At 42.1% G+C, this 16,776-nt stretch overlaps 3 protein-coding genes across 3 annotated transcripts in view; 2 read left to right on the top strand and 1 right to left on the bottom strand.

The window, feature by feature from the left end:
• The window catches only part of LOC134038076 (secretagogin-like), a 48,355-nt gene extending 37,462 nt beyond the window's left edge, over window positions 1-10,893 (bottom strand). Inside the window, exons 1-6 of the mRNA XM_062483669.1 lie at window positions 10,862-10,893; window positions 10,309-10,345; window positions 9,522-9,578; window positions 9,261-9,338; window positions 7,321-7,376; window positions 6,737-6,929 (exon numbers count right to left, since the gene is read on the bottom strand). Coding sequence (XP_062339653.1) covers window positions 6,833-6,929; window positions 7,321-7,376; window positions 9,261-9,338; window positions 9,522-9,578; window positions 10,309-10,345; window positions 10,862-10,893 — 357 coding nt within the window. The 3' untranslated portion in view covers window positions 6,737-6,832. The remainder of the gene's footprint in view (window positions 1-6,736; window positions 6,930-7,320; window positions 7,377-9,260; window positions 9,339-9,521; window positions 9,579-10,308; window positions 10,346-10,861) is intronic.
• Window positions 2,467-4,750, top strand: LOC134038122 (zinc finger protein 271-like). Its single transcript, XM_062483739.1, has one exon. The coding sequence runs from the start codon at window positions 2,683-2,685 to the stop codon at window positions 4,210-4,212; it is 1,530 nt and encodes a 509-aa protein (XP_062339723.1). The 5' UTR covers window positions 2,467-2,682; the 3' UTR covers window positions 4,213-4,750.
• A 380-nt stretch (window positions 10,894-11,273) lies between the features above and the next one.
• LOC134038125 (vitelline membrane outer layer protein 1 homolog) lies at window positions 11,274-13,180 on the top strand. Its single transcript, XM_062483741.1, has 5 exons — window positions 11,274-11,555; window positions 11,720-11,832; window positions 12,124-12,430; window positions 12,635-12,648; window positions 13,145-13,180. Exons 1-4 carry the CDS (start codon window positions 11,340-11,342, stop codon window positions 12,638-12,640), a joined length of 642 nt encoding a protein of 213 aa, XP_062339725.1. The 5' UTR covers window positions 11,274-11,339; the 3' UTR covers window positions 12,641-12,648; window positions 13,145-13,180.
• Window positions 13,181-16,776: the final 3,596 nt, after the last annotated feature.

The following is a 16,776-nucleotide window of genomic DNA, read 5'->3' as shown; positions in this document are numbered from 1 at the left end:
CCAGTAAGGTGCAGGTGTCTGATATACTCAACTTGAGTGTCTCAGAAGGCTGGACAATGAATACAGGAAATCAAGGGAGTTAAATAGATTTAAATAGTATCACAATATGGGAGGATATGAGACGATTAGCATAGCCATCACAAGCACAGAAAAAAGGACACTGCATTCTAGATAGCTTTTGTTTAGGTCTTTAGATAGGGCTCCTAGAAATGGCCCTGATGTTCCTTCTATTTTCCTAATTAAAAGTTGCATGGCATTATACACTTTGGTAATATTGTGACCTCTCACCTACCCAAGTGTCACAGGCATTTCCTAGTCGCACCTGACAAATAACGAACTTATGGCCATGCAGGCATAAGAAAACAGCATAATAACGGTTTATCAATGATACAAGAAACATAATTAATAGATAGGCATATTTCTCTCCCGGATATAACCAAGGGTTATGTGCTCCTGAGCTTAATTTAGCAGGGTATAGATCAAACATTGTTTATTATATTCAGAGCATTTTAAACAGTATAAAAGTAATAAAGTAATCATTATATTTAATCATTGTTAACTAATCAGTGGTTACTGAAGGACAGACCTCTTCAAGGGTTACACATTTTTTGGTTTGCAATCCCTGACAGCCTAACCCTAGCCTTCCCTCTGATTACTGAAAACCTTTCCAGCTGGTTCTTACCCCCACTAACCCTCTTTACTGCTGCTTTGGGCTTGTATCCCCAGTCATATGTGCTAGTATTCCATCCTATATCGCTCCAAGACTCAGTGTCTGGTTAATCCTACAGCTGCTCTGGAAAAAAAATGCTGTTCTTTAAATTAAAAATTACATCAGGGATCTATCTATCTTTGAGTTTGCATCAACGTTTATCTGAACTACAAGTATCTTTACAGTGTCATTTTGGTTCTAGCAGTCTTTGGTCACAGGCCTAACAGCAGTTTACAGACACTCACTCCTAAAGCTACTGGGTCCTAAGCTATGCAGGTTTCGGTTAAACAGGCTCTGCTTACCTGGTTATGATGGGCCCGAGTGAGTGTCAGTCAACCACCACCGCCCTGCCCCCTTACTCCATCTTCTGGGTTCCCTTCTTGGGGACCTACTCTTCCAGATCTATCCCCCAAACACGTCGGAGGTCACCATTTGTTGAGGTTCTAATTTGGGTGGAGAAGAACACCAGGTGAAATGGCAGACCAAGTTCTTAATAGTTTAATAAAATGAAAAATTATGCAAATCAAACAATGAATACAATACACCAAAGGTGTCTCAGTGTAGATCGGCGATACCAGTCAATGTTACCAGTCTAGCATCGTAGAGTAGAGAAGACAAAAGCCTTTGGTTTCTTCTCACCTGGTGTTGACTCTCAAGAGTTGTGAGGCCCATTGTTCCCTCTCCTTGTCCCTTGGTGTGGTCATGGTGTGGTCATGGTGTGGTCATGGTGTGGTCATGGTGCGGTTATGGTGTGGTCATGGTGCGGTCATGGTGTGGTCATGGTGTGGTCATGGTGCGGTCATGGTGTGGTCATGGTGTGGTCATGGTGTGGTCATGGTGTGGTCATGGTGCGGTTATGGTGCGGTCATGGTGTGGTCATGGTGCGGTCATGGTGCGGTCATGGTGCGGTCATGGTGTGGTCATGGTGTGGTCATGGTGCAGTCATGGTGTGGTCATGGTACGGGCATTGTGCGGTCATGGTGCGGTGGTAATCTTGCCTCCCCTATCCTTTACCTCTTACTGGCCTTGACTTCCACATTCTCTGCAGCAAATCAAATCACCCCGTGCACCCCTGCCTGCCAGTATGCTGACTAATTGCATTCCTCTTCTCATGAAAGGATACATTATCTGAGAATGACCCTCTTCTCACTCTCTCAGACACTGTCATGTACTGGTGCATAATCATAATCATTACTTATTTTATCTGAAGCATTAATTGTATCTGGAATATATGTTCAACATGGTTATTACACATTTTGGTATATCTGAAGCATTGATTGTATTTTTATTCAACAGAAGCATAGATTATATTCATCATTCAACAGAGATATAGAACATATTAAATAGAAGCATAGATTACTTTCCTCAACAAATTCTCAGTTTTTAAATAGAACTTGAGACACACACAATAGAGATTTGGATTTAAAACTTTGCAATTCCAATCCAAAGTCATTTTATGGTTAATTTGCATTTAATCCGTATTGTGTAGGTTAATCATATAGCCTATAATTTTGAAGAAAACCCAATTAAAATAAAGAGGAGTTGTATGCCAGAGATAAAGTTTTTTTGTCACAGAGTTGTGTTTTTCTCCAGTAAAAACAAACCTGAAAAACATACACATCTTACCAAATGATCAACATTACATGTGAAAAGTGGACATTATGACAGACAAAAGAGTTCCTTCATATGGGAAAGCTGAGTTCTCATTAACTTGGAACTGTTTCATCCAGATCCCCTACTGGCCAATTATACTTGGTCATGGGCGGAGACTAGACAGAGAAGATATCTTAAGGCTCCAGAGAGACAACAGAGACTCAATCCGAGAGACTACAGAGAGAGACTCAACCATAGAGAGACTCAACCAGAAACAGCAGTAACCAGACAGAGGATCAACGAGAGAAACAAGCTTCCAGAGACTAGATACAAGACAGGATCCAGAGAGACTAGACAGAGAACAAAGAGAGAGCTGAGTTATGGAGACACATCACTGTGATACATGTGGGAAGAGCATTTCCTCATCCAGTAACCTTAAGAAGCACATGAGGATCCACACTGGAGAGAAGCCCTACAGCTGTGACCTCTGTGGTAAAACCTTTAGCCAGGCTGGCACATTCAGAGTACACTGCAGGATCCATACTGGAGAGAAGCCCTACAGCTGTGACCTCTGTGGTAAAACCTTTAAACAGACTGGGGAATTGACAGTTCACCGCAGAATGCACACTGGAGAGAAGCCCTACAGCTGTGACCTCTGTGGTCAAACCTTTAGCTGGGCTAGCAGTTTCACAGTTCACCGCAGAATCCACACTGGAGAGAAGCCCTACAGCTGTGACCTCTGTGGTAAAACCTTTAGCCAGGATTCCAATTTGAAAAATCACCGCAGGATCCACACTGGAGAAAAGCCCTACAGCTGTGACCTCTGTGGTAAAACCTTTAGCTGTGCTAGCAGTTTCACAGTTCACCGCAGAATCCACACTGGAGAGAAGCCCTACAGCTGTGACCTCTGTGGTAAAACCTTTAGCTGTGCTAGCAGTTACACAGATCACCGCAGGATCCACACTGGGGAGAAGCCCTACAGCTGTGACCTCTGTGGTAAAACCTTTAAACAGACTGGGGAATTGACAGTTCACCGCAGAATCCACACTGGAGAAAAGCCCTACAGCTGTGACCTCTGTGGTAAAACCTTTAGCAGTTGTAGCAGTTTCACAGTTCACCGCAGAATCCACACTGGAGAGAAGTCCTACAGCTGTGACCTCTGTGGTAAAACCTTTAGCCAGGCTTCCAATTTGAAAAATCACAGCAGAATCCACACTGGAGAGAAGCCCTACAGCTGTGACCTCTGTGGTAAAACCTTTAGCCAGGCTGGCACATTCAGAGTACACTGCAGGATCCATACTGGAGAGAAGCCCTACAGCTGTGACCTCTGTAGTCAAACCTTTCGCCATGCTAGCAGTTACACAGATCACCGCAGGATCCACACTGGAGAGAAGTCCTACAGCTGTGACCTCTGTGGTAAATCCTTTAAACAGACTGGGGCATTGACAGTTCACCGCAGAATCCACACTGGAGAGAAGCCCTACAGCTGTGACCTCTGTGGTAAAACCTTTCGCCATGCTAGCAGTTACACAGATCACCGCAGGATCCACACTGGAGAGAAGCCCTACAGCTGTGACCTCTGTGGTAAAACCTTTAGCCAGGCTGGGGAATTGACAGTTCACCGCAGAATGCACACTGGAGAAAAGCCCTACAGCTGTGACCTCTGTGGTAAAACCTTTAGCAGTGGTAGCAGTTTCACAGTTCACCGCAGAATCCACACTGGAGAAAAGCCCTACAGCTGTGACCTCTGTGGTAAAACCTTTAGCAGTGGTAGCAGTTTCACATATCACCGCAGAATCCACACTGGGGAGAAGCCCTACAGCTGTGACCTCTGTGACTATTCAGGTAAAACAAATAGCCATCTGAAGAGTCACCTGCGTGTCCACAATAGAAAAACCCCAAAGCAGTGATGTCTGGGGCAAAGCTGTCTTAGCAGTCACCACCTGAGAGCGCTTGCGAATGACCCACAGCTGGAAGAACTACTGGCCTGCACCGACTGGGACAGCACATGCAGTAACACCAGATCTACAGTCCAACATGACAGGACACAGGGAAGATACTCTACCCCTGTAACAATGGAGGGGAAGCTGTGTCAGACTGGGTAGAATCTTGGTAAACACTGGCTGACACCTTTCAGTTTCGAAGCAAACATTGGTAATTTCATAAGAAACCCATCAAGGTGCTCAATTAATTTCTGGTTGACCTCTTTATCTCTGCAGCCCTTTAGAGTGTATGTGTGTTTGACCAATTAGTTGAGTAAAATTGGTTGATTTGTTTATTGTTTTAATTACAAGAGCTGTTGAGGGTCATGCAGGTTGTTCTTGAAACTGTATCTGTAATTTAAGGAATACAATACTTAGTAGTTCTGATGAACTCTGATAATTGTGTCAATACTGAAGGATTGTTAAGGATTTTACCATCATCACCCCAAGACTTTGGAAAGACCTGCCTGAGGACATTTGATTTCATTCACTGTACGTCATGCTAAATACACCAGATTGTGCACAAAGAAAGTATAGCAGAAGATCAATAACCAGAACAAGCAAGACAGGCATTATTTTTACCTATTTCTTTTTATTGTTGTCTACTTTATTATAGTGTTTATAGTTTCATGATCATGTTTTTAATGATTCTCTAATTAAAGTCTTCATTTTGACACCATACTTTGAGTCAAGTTCCTCTATGGATACAATGTTGTACAATGTAATATCATTTTATTTTAAGTTTGGCAAAGGTGTTGAGATACACAACTAATTAATGATTCTCTCTTTTAGAGTTCTCTCTTTTTAGAGAATCATTGAGTGGCCCAGCTGTGAATGATTTTATGAGGCAAGACTTACCCCCCAAAAACGTACCCATCAAGTTTGTTCAGCGTCAATGCACCCCTTAAGCTCTGTTATGTTGGTGTCGTGAGTGCTCGAGCCAAGGGCACTGGACATCAGGCAATAAGCGATAGGTTCTGCCATCTCCTCATAAAAGCAATAAATATTTTGAATGGTAACTTTAATCTGCGATGACTTTGCGAGGTTCATTTATGTACAGGCAAAATACATTGAAAGATGGAGAATAAAACATTGTGGTATTTGGTCAAATAGAAAATAAAGTTAAATCACCTGTTGCAGTTGTTTGTCGCTTGAATTCTGCAATCTCTGCCCTAGCCCGAGACTAAACAATACGTAGGTGTTGTAACGAAATCGGTGACCTATCCAAAACAGATTAGCAAAACAGTGTGGCAAGCAGCAACAAAAAAATCACGAAAAATAAAAAATCGGTTAACCCTCGTGCTGCCTTCGGGTCACATGACCCAAAGGTTCATAATGAACCATCGTTGTGTTTACCCAATTTTACCCAATACAAAAACAAATACAAATAATTTTCTTTTAACATTTGCAATGTGGGGGGTCTGAGACAGCCCAACGGTTAAAAGAAAATGCTTCACTTTGTTTTTGTATGCGGTAAAGATGTCGCAATACGACGGTGGGTCACAATGACTGATGGGTCAGAATGACCCGGAGATAACACAAGGGTTAAGCACATTTGTTCGTACTGAAATTACAAAACTCTTAGCACACACTTAACACAACAAGTTTGTGGACTAAACTAAACCTTGCTTTCACACAGAATGCATTGAATGACTGCAATTTATTTGTTAGAATCACTGTAGAGACAGCGTAGTCCTGCCAGGAAAATTAGCGATCGAGGATTTGTATCGTTGTTGACCTCAAAAGTCAGATTTACATAACGGTCTGGCGGCTGGCGCACACCTGCAAGGATCACAATGTAGACTTACCATATAAATTGGTGTGTGACTGAGTGTTGCCTATGAATATAATTCACAGCACAGAAGAGATTCTTTAGGCTTTAGAAGGCTTTCAAGTCAGGTTTGGGACTTTCAGTCCAACTTTTCTGAGCGGCCTTTATGGAACAGGCCTCTGGTATAACAGAAAACCACTACATACTAAAATCAGTGGCCAAGCAACACTGCTTGCAGCTTGTCCAGCTCAGGACCTATGATGCTGGGCTGGGAAGAGTAGGAGGGTGGGGAGAGAGGAAATGGGGTAGGAGAGAACAATATGTACAGTTTGCCTGTTAAGATTTGCTTACATGATGTATTCTGAGAAGCAGAAAAAAAACAACATGTAAAATATTGTGTACAATATGCATATTGAATATATAATCATTAACATTCCACTGTTTAGTTTTTTATTGTTTTTTAATTGTTTTTATTGGATTTTAATTAATGTGATCCTATTCATTAGAGAAGAATCAGGGTGACTTTATTGGATGAGCTTGTTGCATAGCTACAGTGGGACGGTCATTGGCATAACTACAACACAATAATATATAATAGTTTCTTGTTGGACATGTGTATCATTTTAATCTGAAAGGAAGCCTTGCATCTATATCTTGTTTTTCTCAGTCAGGCTCACTCACAACATCATAGTGGTCAAAGATGTGTTCAAAGTCTCTCTTCCGCTCCTCTTTGCTGCAGGCCTGTAGAAACAGAGCGGCAGATTAATTGTGTTTTTCCTAAGAAAATGAAGCTGTGGAATACAAGAGACGAAGGAGGCAGGGACTCACATCCAGTTTGAACTCAAGCAGGAAGTTCTCTTCCAGAGACAGAATTCTATTAGGGGTATTACATGTAACTCTTATTAGTTCAGAAAATCCTTTCGATGTTGAAATGAGAAGGAAAATATCAAACACTATACCCCTGACTATGCACTTGTGGAGATCTGAGGTGTTGTACAGGTTCAAGCAGTATGGCAGCATTTCCAAGTAGCCAATCAAAACTGTCACATTCCTTCAGATCTCCACAAACATGTAGTGGTTGACACAAGAACACCAAACACAGTCTAGCAAAATGACTGAAGGCTATAATACCTGTCTAGCAGAATGACTGAAGGCTATAATACCTGTCTAGCAGAATGACTGAAGGGTATATAATACCTGTCTAACAGAATGACTGGAGGGTATATAATGCCTGTCTAGCAGAATGACTGAAGGGTATATAATACCTGGCCAAATCGTTCAAATCCAAGCATCCATCTTTATTTTTGTAAAAGATCTTCATCTTTTAAAAAGAGGGATTGGTGTATGTTGAACAATTTTGTTAGTTAGTCTGAAGGACTTGAGAACAATGTTGAGTCAACTTTCTCCGAATCCTGACATGACATAGAGATATGATATGACATATGACATGATATGACTAAGGCATTCCAGATGCAGTGCTGGCCGGTGGTAAACAGACCAAGAGTGACCAGATAGTCACAGTTTCTCCTGAAGCTCTGGTGACTGAGAGTCTCATTCATTTAGGGGACAGAAAAATCTTTATTTCACTTACTTCAGAAAACTCAGCTGGTGTCTGTCTTAGTCTCTCTGGAGCGCTGTGATCTCCCTGTCTGCCCAGAGTCAGAGCTGCTCTCCTCTAAATGGGGTTATGAGTCTAGAGGGTAATTTAACGTTTGTCTGAGTTACAAATTCTGAAATGGAGTCTGTGGAACAGTGTATTGGCAGATGAGAAATATTGGACAAGCTCCACAGCACGAGTAGTGTACATTAGGAGTTTCCTCTATTTCTATTAATGAAATATAAATCTAACTTTTCATACAGAACGTTCATGTCAGGTGCTCAAGTCATGTGTTTAAATTATCGTTTTTTGTCACATCAGCTGAAATGCTTGATGCTGCGCCAAGATGAAGATGAGCCAAAAACTGTTTTATGGACCGAGTTAATGTCGGCCACACTAGAGGGTGATGGTTGCATTAAGCTAATTAGACTGCTGTCTGATCTCATAGGCCGCACCCTGTAGAGGAATAAATCACTTTGTTATAGGGAAAGAGTTTGGGTTGTATTAGCTGCTTGCATGTGTGTTCAGAATCAGAATCAGAATGGGATTTATTCGCCATGAAAGTTTGCACAGACAAGGAATTTGCTTTGGCAGGAAGGTGCATACAATAAACATATAGGGACCTAAAATTTAAATATGTGGACTATCTATACTAAGGGTACATAAACTAGCAGTACTAAGTGGGATTAGAATTAAATTAAATATACAATAAAATAAAATATAAGTTGCCGTAAATTACAATATAAAAATACAAATATTACAAAAAATACAAATGTACAAGATACAATTTTGTAATGCAGTGCAAAAAGCAGTGTTTTAAGCAGGAAGTCATTAGAGTCAGTGTGGTCCCTTCGCCTTGTTGAAGAGGCCAACAGCGGAAGGGAAGAAACTGTTTTTGTGGCGTGAGGTATTGGTCCTGATGGACTGCAGCCTTCTGCCGGAGGGGAGTGACTGAAACAGGGAGTGTCCAGGGTGGGAGGAGTCGGCCACAATCTTCCTCGCTCGCCTCAGGGTCCTCGAGGTGTGCAGGTCCTCGAGGGTAGGCAGATTGCAGCCAATCACCTTCTCAGCAGTGCGGATGATACGCTGCAGCCTGCTCTTGTCCTTGGCAGTGGCAGCAGCGTACCAGACGGTGATGGAGGAGGTGAGGATGGACTCAATGATGGCTGAGTAGAAGTGCACCATCATTGTCTTTGGCAGGTTGAACTTCTTCAGCTGCCGAAGGAAGTACATCCTCTGTTGTGCTTTCTTGATGAGGGAGCTGATGTTCAGTTCCCATTTGAGGTCCTGGGAGAGGATAGTGCCCAGGAAGCGGAAGGACTCCCCAGTGTTGACTGGGGAGTCACACAGGGTGATGGGGGTGAGTGGGGCTGTGTTCTTCCTGAAGTCCACAACCATCTCCACTGTCTTAAGAGCATTGAGCTCTAAGTTGTTCTGGCTGCACCAGGTCACCAGGTTGGCTGCTTCCCACCTATAATCAGACTTGTCTCCACCAGAGATGAGCCCAATAAGGGTGGTGTCGTCCGCAAACTTCAGGAGTTTGACGGACGGTTTCACGCATATACGGTATATGTTCCTTCAGGCAAACGCAATGATGTCACCTCTTACCATGGCATCTGTGTACTCCTCCAGTTTGCTGGAGGATACAGTTGTCTGTTGTTGTAGAAACAGATCATTTAGGAAACTCTGTTTTAAAGGACAGACACACCAGTGTAAGAGTAAGACAAACTAGGGTTAGGGTTTGACATGCTGGTGCAGATGAAAGGGTTACGTTATAGTTCAAAATAACAATACAGGGAATTAAACATCCTTATTTTAGGAGACTTCTGGACTTTACTTTGAGTCTGTTTACGGTAAGGTCAAAATTACTTTCAGCTCCACTGCAGATATGTACCCACTGCTGTCTGCGTCGTACTTCCTCCAGATCTACAGAGAGAGAGAAGATAAAAATGTGACATTCACACCAAACAGTTTATCATCGAAATAGTAAGATAATCATGATGACAATGTAACAAAATCAATAGAGAAAACAAACGCTACATTCAGAGCAACCAATAACAAAGGTATTTTAAATGCAAATAAACCTAGTACACCTAACGCACCTGAGCAAGTATAGTAGGCTAATCAAACTCAGTGATTGATTTAGCTTCTCCTTTTGTAAACCCATCCTGCAAACCAAAATAGCGACGCCGGCTATATGAAAGAACAATTGCCTGACACATTCAAATTCAAATTGCCTATCACCGGTACTCGGTGGCTGCAGTAGGCCAAATATATCTTTGCAAAGACAAGAGAATAAGTAAACACATTTTGGGCCTCTGCACGAAAAAACTCTTGGCTATAAAACCAGTAAATATACATTTTACAACACTGAAAACATTACTAGAATGTGATGCATGTGTTATGCCAGGTTGCTTTGCGTTGTCTTGTCCTAAGAATTTCAGTGCCCAGTATGACCTTGTGTTGTTTTGTGCATCTGACCATAAAAGACTTGAACTGGAACTCAGCTAACAATCAGACTAAATGGTAGAACAGTGGTGGTTGAAAAAACAGCGATTCAAGTTCACAACACAATCCTCCTGTGGACACATAAAATAACAAAAAATACATGAAATAGGATTACATTTTAAAACCAGCACATACAACTCATATTCACCTCTTGTTTGTCAGGGACACATAAAAATGCTCTCTCTCTTGATAGAGTGACTTAGGAGTTCAGCCACTTCTATTGTCCAACAATTGAAAGCAGACACAAGGACAAGTAACTTAAAATGCAAAAAACAAATAGTAAGATAATCATGATGACAATGTAACAAAATCAATAGAGAAAACAAACGCTACATTCAGAGCAACCAATAACAAAGGTATTTTAAATGCAAATAAACCTAGCGCACCTAACGCACCTGAGCAAGTAGCCTATTCATGGGTTTCATGTGACGTCACACAGTGGTCGCGGCGCCATATTAACCCTGTAAGACCCCTTGTTGTAAAATTACGTCACCTTTAGCTCCCCAAAAAACACATTTTCAAAAAGAAATGTTGCGTCGCTGTATCGTTGCACGGTTTAGGATAATATTATAGTAAGTTAAATAGTATGGTTCAGTACATAAGTGAAGTTAACACCATTTTGCTACCTGCATATACCTAAAGCTTCCGTGACGCAAAATACGGTAAATCAACTTAGGTTAGGTTCAGTTTGTTGAACTCACTTTCTGAAACCCCCCCCTGTTCTACTACCCATGCTGGTTCACAAGACTGTAAATAATCAACATATAGATAACAACACTCCCATCAGGCAGGGGCCAAGCTACCCCTAAGAGCCACCTCCCTGAAATGAGTTTTTGCAGGTTGCAGGTCTGCATCCCCCCCCCCCAATGTTGACTCTATGGCTACGGCCTTGCTCTCTAGTTCATATCAGCTTTACTGGAACCGAAAAGTAAAGGATTCCCATTTTACAGTAAATCAAGTCAGAGACCAGGGTTAGGTTCACAGTTTGTTGAACTCGCTTACTGGAACCCCCCTGTTGGCATTGAACCCCCCCCCTGTTCTACCACCCATGCTGGTAAAAAGACTGTTATTTATATGTTAATTATTTACAATGTGGAGGCCACATTAGGCCAGGTCAAGCTATAAGAGATATCAGTTCTCAGTTGGCTTTCTGTGTCTTCAGGCTGAGAGACTGTAAACATGGCCATCTTTCTCCCAATTGCTGTGGTCCTTGCTACGTTGTCCCCTGGCCTCTCTGCATATGGGGAGAAGACGTCCATAGAGCGTGCAGGCACTGCATACAGTAGCAGACCCTACTCATCTGTGCTTATCGTGTCCAATGGAGAGAAGTTTGGGACGTGGAAATGGCCTGAGATGTGTCCTGACACGTTCTATGCTGTTGGGTTCAGTCTGAGGGTAAAAACTATGTATTGTGTGTGTCAATTTACAAATTGCAAGTTTGTGAGAGTTTGGTTCAAATGTTTGTCAGTTTTGGAATCAATACAGTTGTGCATAGAAGTAACCCACACTACTATTTGGGTTAATTTCATGCTAGCATGTGTCTATCTACTCTCTTTCAGGTGCAACCTCGTCAATATTCTAGGGATGACACTTCCCTCAATGGCATTCGCCTCATTTGTGCCAAAGGCGAGGACAGGCGCTACCTTCATACAATCGAGTCTCACATTGGATAGTAAGATAACACTTTAGCTCTTACGGACTTGTTAAACTTCTTTGTAAACTTTGGCCTTCTGCCTTGTGTGAGTAGATTAAATATAGGGTACAGGTCAGGCTTCTGTCTGATCATGTTCAATTTCTTAGTAAAAATGTTGTTAAGATATGAGAATTGAGGAAACTTGAGTAACTTTACCTGTATATCCCCGGTAATTCACCAAAAGAGCACCCTCTGTCTGTTCCATGCTCCCTCATGATCTCTTTGACCTTTTTCCCCCTCTCCCTTCCCCATTGTACTCATTGTCTCCAGCTATGGTGACTGGTCGAGCCCTCAGTATTGCCCCACGGGAACACTCGTCTCCTTCCAGCTGCGTGTGGAGCCACACCTGGGCATATTTGATGACGACACTGCCGTCAATAACATCAAATTCCGCTGCAGCAGCGACCCAGTTCTGGAGGGTAACGGCTATGAGTGGGGAGAGTACGGCACCTGGAGCCAGGAATGTCGCAATGGGGGCATCTGCGGCATTGAAACCAAGATGGACAAGTACAAGAGTTGGCTGATCGACCACACATCTCTCAATGACGTGCGTTTCCACTGTTGCTCCCAATCCCAGGTAAAACAAACATGAAGATTGTAGTTTGTTGATATTTATGGATGTCTACACATTTTTATGTTAGATGGCTTTTATTTAAAGCCATTTCAGTAAATTAATCAATAGAGCATATACTGTATTGATGCCCCTGAAAGAAACATATACCCCTGTAATTACTTGAATCGTTCATTTTGACCTTGTTATAATTAGCATGCTTTTTTCCAGAAATGATCTGTGAGGAACAGATCGTGAACCACCTCAACCTGGAACACAAACTTGGACCAAACGGTTGTATTTTGCGTTGTTACTGACAATGATTGCTTCCAGTAAACTTTTTTTTAACTTTTTTTTACTTTTTACATTATCCAGTAGCCTAACTTTTTAACATGGTTTTTGTGTCGGGAAAATGGAGGATATGGATTTTAGGTTCGTTTTGCAATTGTAGGCTACTGTTAACAATTATAGGTATAGCTATGATAATTATACTTGGATAATTTAGATTGAGATATAGGCTTATGCCTGATGCCTAAACATTTGAAATCACAAACTACCATAGCCATACATTTAACGGCTATGTGTATCAAATCATTGTTCATCATTTTTTTATGCATTAGGCTAAATGTTGTTGTTGCTAAATGTTACATATTGAACTGATGAGATAACCCCCACAAGACCAAACCCCATGAAGACTAACAGACCCCGGACGGGAAGAATCCTGATTAAAAGTTTGTCCCATACCCTTACCCTGACATCCGTCATTAAAGGACAATTTATGTAAACGCTAAATGTCTCTGAGTCCTATTTCATTGTAAATCAGGCCTTCAAGGCCCCTGGGTTGCTACGACGTCACTCTTAGTATTTGGAATAACCTAGTAAATGAGCAGCAACAAATGTATGGTTTTAAATCTATGCAATCTTCATAAATAATAAGTATGCATAGGCTACCTATTTAAATGACCGAAATATTACTTGTAAAATGTAAGTTAGAAAAAAACGCACCCATCTGCAACTGACGCAAACACACCTCACAATTTCCCCAGAAATTGTACCCTCTCTAGTTAGACACGCATCACTTTGCCGACACCATCTGTTATCAGCCTTTAGTGAGACGACTGGTGGCTATAACTTCTTAACTGCTCCTTTCAAAGGCCTGGCCCACCAATGCGTTCCCCTGGGGAGAACACATAGGTGTTTGTCTGATTAATATCTAACCTGAACACAAGCCCTGAAAGGAGAATAATCATAAACATAATGGAATTTTGCCTGTTAATGTGTGAAAAGATGAAGAAAACTGCTTGACAACAATAATGTTGAATGTAACTGGCCCCGCTAACAGTACACCTGGCCCCAGCTTGCCCTAGAATCTCCCCTGCATATCAAGTTTATTTATACAGAAATGCAGACATACTTGTCTTGTTAAAAGACATCTGTGTAAACATTCACTTGTAATATACTGCGACTTAGGAGCACATAACTAAGCAGGTTTGGATTTTTGACAGCTTGTCAGTAGTGAAAGTCTGACTGTGCAACAGATAAAACAATAATACTGCGTGCAATGTATTCATTCTATTTATGTATTGGTAACCTGTGCATAATTGGTAGGAATAAAACAATGCCGTAAAGTTCAAATTTCAAAGGACACTAATGAGAAAAATCTGTCCTTTATGTATTTATTTTTGTTTAGGTGGGGGGGATATTTATCCACATATCCGTCCGATATTTTGTAAGCTAGCAACACTTATACCTTTACCTGAAATACAACAACCCAGCACGAGCCTGTGGCTGGGTTCAAAGCTCTCTCAGAACAGGGGTGAGAGAACCGAAGGCGACGAAATTAAAGCCCCCTCTATATTCCACTCTGAGAAACAGTCCATGGTTCCCTCGCCGATATCATTGTGATATTCAAAGTAGAATATAAAATGTCAATAATAAAATCCAGTAAGGTTATTCAGTGTGTTCGATAAGAGAACAGCGCAAGCAGCGTAAATTCCGATGGAGACTAGTCAAGCTGACTCACAAACACAATACAAAGCGCTTGAAGCCGAGTCTGGGGGTAAAGGATTTGGTTGCCAGATGACTTGATTTTATCCCCCTATTAAGGCGCTTGAGACCTCCACAAGAGCTGGAGAGAAGCCCTACAGCTGTCACCTCTGTGGTAAAACCTTTAAAAAGACTGGGGAATTGACAGTTCACCGCAGGATCCACACTGGAGAGAAGCCCTACAGCTGTGACTTCTGTGGTAAAACCTTTAGCCAGGCTTCAAGTTTGAAAACTCACAGCAGAATCCATACTGGAGAGAAGCCCTACAGCTGTGACCTCTGTGGTAAAACCTTTCGCCATACTAGCAGTTTCACAGATCACCGCAGGATCCACACAGGAGAGAAGCCCTACAGCTGTGACCTCTGTGGTAAAACCTTTAGCCAGGCTGGGGAATTGACAGTTCACCGCAGAATGCACACTGGAGAAAAGCCCTACAGCTGTGACCTCTGTGGTAAAACCTTTAGCAGTGGTAGCAGTTTCACAGTTCACCGCAGAATCCACACTGGAGAAAAGCCCTACAGCTGTGACCTCTGTGGTAAAACCTTTAGCAGTGGTAGCAGTTTCACATATCACCGCAGAATCCACACTGGGGAGAAGCCCTACAGCTGTGACCTCTGTGACTATTCAGGTAAAACAAATAGCCATCTGAAGAGTCACCTGTGTGTCCACCATAGAAAAACCCCAAAGCAGTGATGTCTGGGGCCAAGCTGTCTCAGCAGTCACCACCTGAGAGAGCTTGCGAATGACCCACAGCTGGAAGAATTACTGGCCTGCACCGACTGGGACAGCACTTGCAGTAACACAAGATCTACAGTCCAACATGACAGGACACAGGGAAGATACTCTATCCCTGTAACAATGGAGGGGAATCTGTGTCAGACTGGGTAGAATCTTGGTAAACACTGGCTGACACCTTTCACTTTCGAAGCACACATTGGTAATTTCATAAGAAACCCATCAAGGTGCTCAATATTAATTTCTGGTTGACTTCTTTATCTCTGTAGCCCTTTAGAGTGTCTGTGTGTTTGACCCATCAGTTGAGTAAAATTGGTTGATTTGTTTATTGTTTTAATTACAAGAGCTGTTGAGGGTCATGCAGGTATCTGAAACTGTATCTGTAATTTAAGGAATACAATACTTAGTAGTTTTGATGAACTCTGATAATTGTGTCAATACTGAAGGATTGTTAAGGATTTTACCATTAGCACCCCAAGGCTTTGGAAAGACCTGTCTGAGGACCTGACATTTGATTTCATTCACTGTACGTCATGCTAAAAACACCAGATTGTGCACATAGAAAGTACAGCAGAAGATCAAAAACCAGAACAAGCAAGACAGGCATTATTTTTACCTATTTCTTTTTATTGTTGTTTACTTAATTATAGTGTTTATAGTTTCATGATCATGTTTTTATTGATTCTCTAATTAAAGTCTTCATTTTGACACCATACTTTGTGTCAAGTTCTTCTATGGATACAATGTTGTACAATGTAATATTATTTTATTTTAAATATCCTGTAAAGTAAATTCCATGTTTTGCTTCTAAGTACATTATATACGTGTGAAATGAGTTCCTGAAAGCATGTGCAAAGCGCTAAGACTTTGTCACACTGAAATGTGGAGTTAAACCAAAGAACAGTTTCTCTTCCGTTTTCAGATCAGGTTTTAATGGGCGGAGCCAAAAAATGCCCTATCTACGCCAGATCACTGAATGGCTCCTCCTGCTGTACTGTTATTGTAGCCTACATCAGCTAGCTAGCTAGCTTCAGGATGTCTCCCACCACCCACAACTGCATCTTCCCTGGATGCAAGAAATCCAGCTGCGCTGCAACGCCATTTAAGTTCCCTATTGATAATGAAAGGAAAAATAGGTGGATAGATTTTGTGAAGAGCCACGCTCATGGAAAGCTTCGGATAAACTCCAACAGCCGCCTCTGCACTGACCATTTCACGGCGGACAGTTTTAACATGGACCAGAGACAGACGGGGTTCACCAACACACAAAGAGAAGCCGCGGCTTCTCTTGCAGCGCGGAGCCATACCGAGCATCGCCCCTCCGGCCGTTCATCCTCCGGTCGCACCTGGACCATCCACCGCCGCCAGCAGTTCATCACTCGGTTCTGTGTGCTTGTTATAATTATACTAGATAACTTTTCCAGAGGTATCTCTGCTTAGCCTGGCTGCCAGCCCAACTTCTCCCCGCCCGTAAAACAATTTGGTCGGGAAGTTGGGTCTGGAGGGTCTCGTATTGGGAACAACTACATAAAACCAGGATCTGGGCGGACCAATGAAATTGCCAGGGCGGGCTTTATACGATGATGGACAGA

This window comes from Osmerus eperlanus, chromosome 17 (genome assembly GCF_963692335.1).
Source record: "Osmerus eperlanus chromosome 17, fOsmEpe2.1, whole genome shotgun sequence".
NCBI classification, from domain to species: domain Eukaryota; kingdom Metazoa; phylum Chordata; class Actinopteri; order Osmeriformes; family Osmeridae; genus Osmerus; species Osmerus eperlanus.
This window is presented reverse-complemented; position numbering and strand designations above follow the sequence as displayed.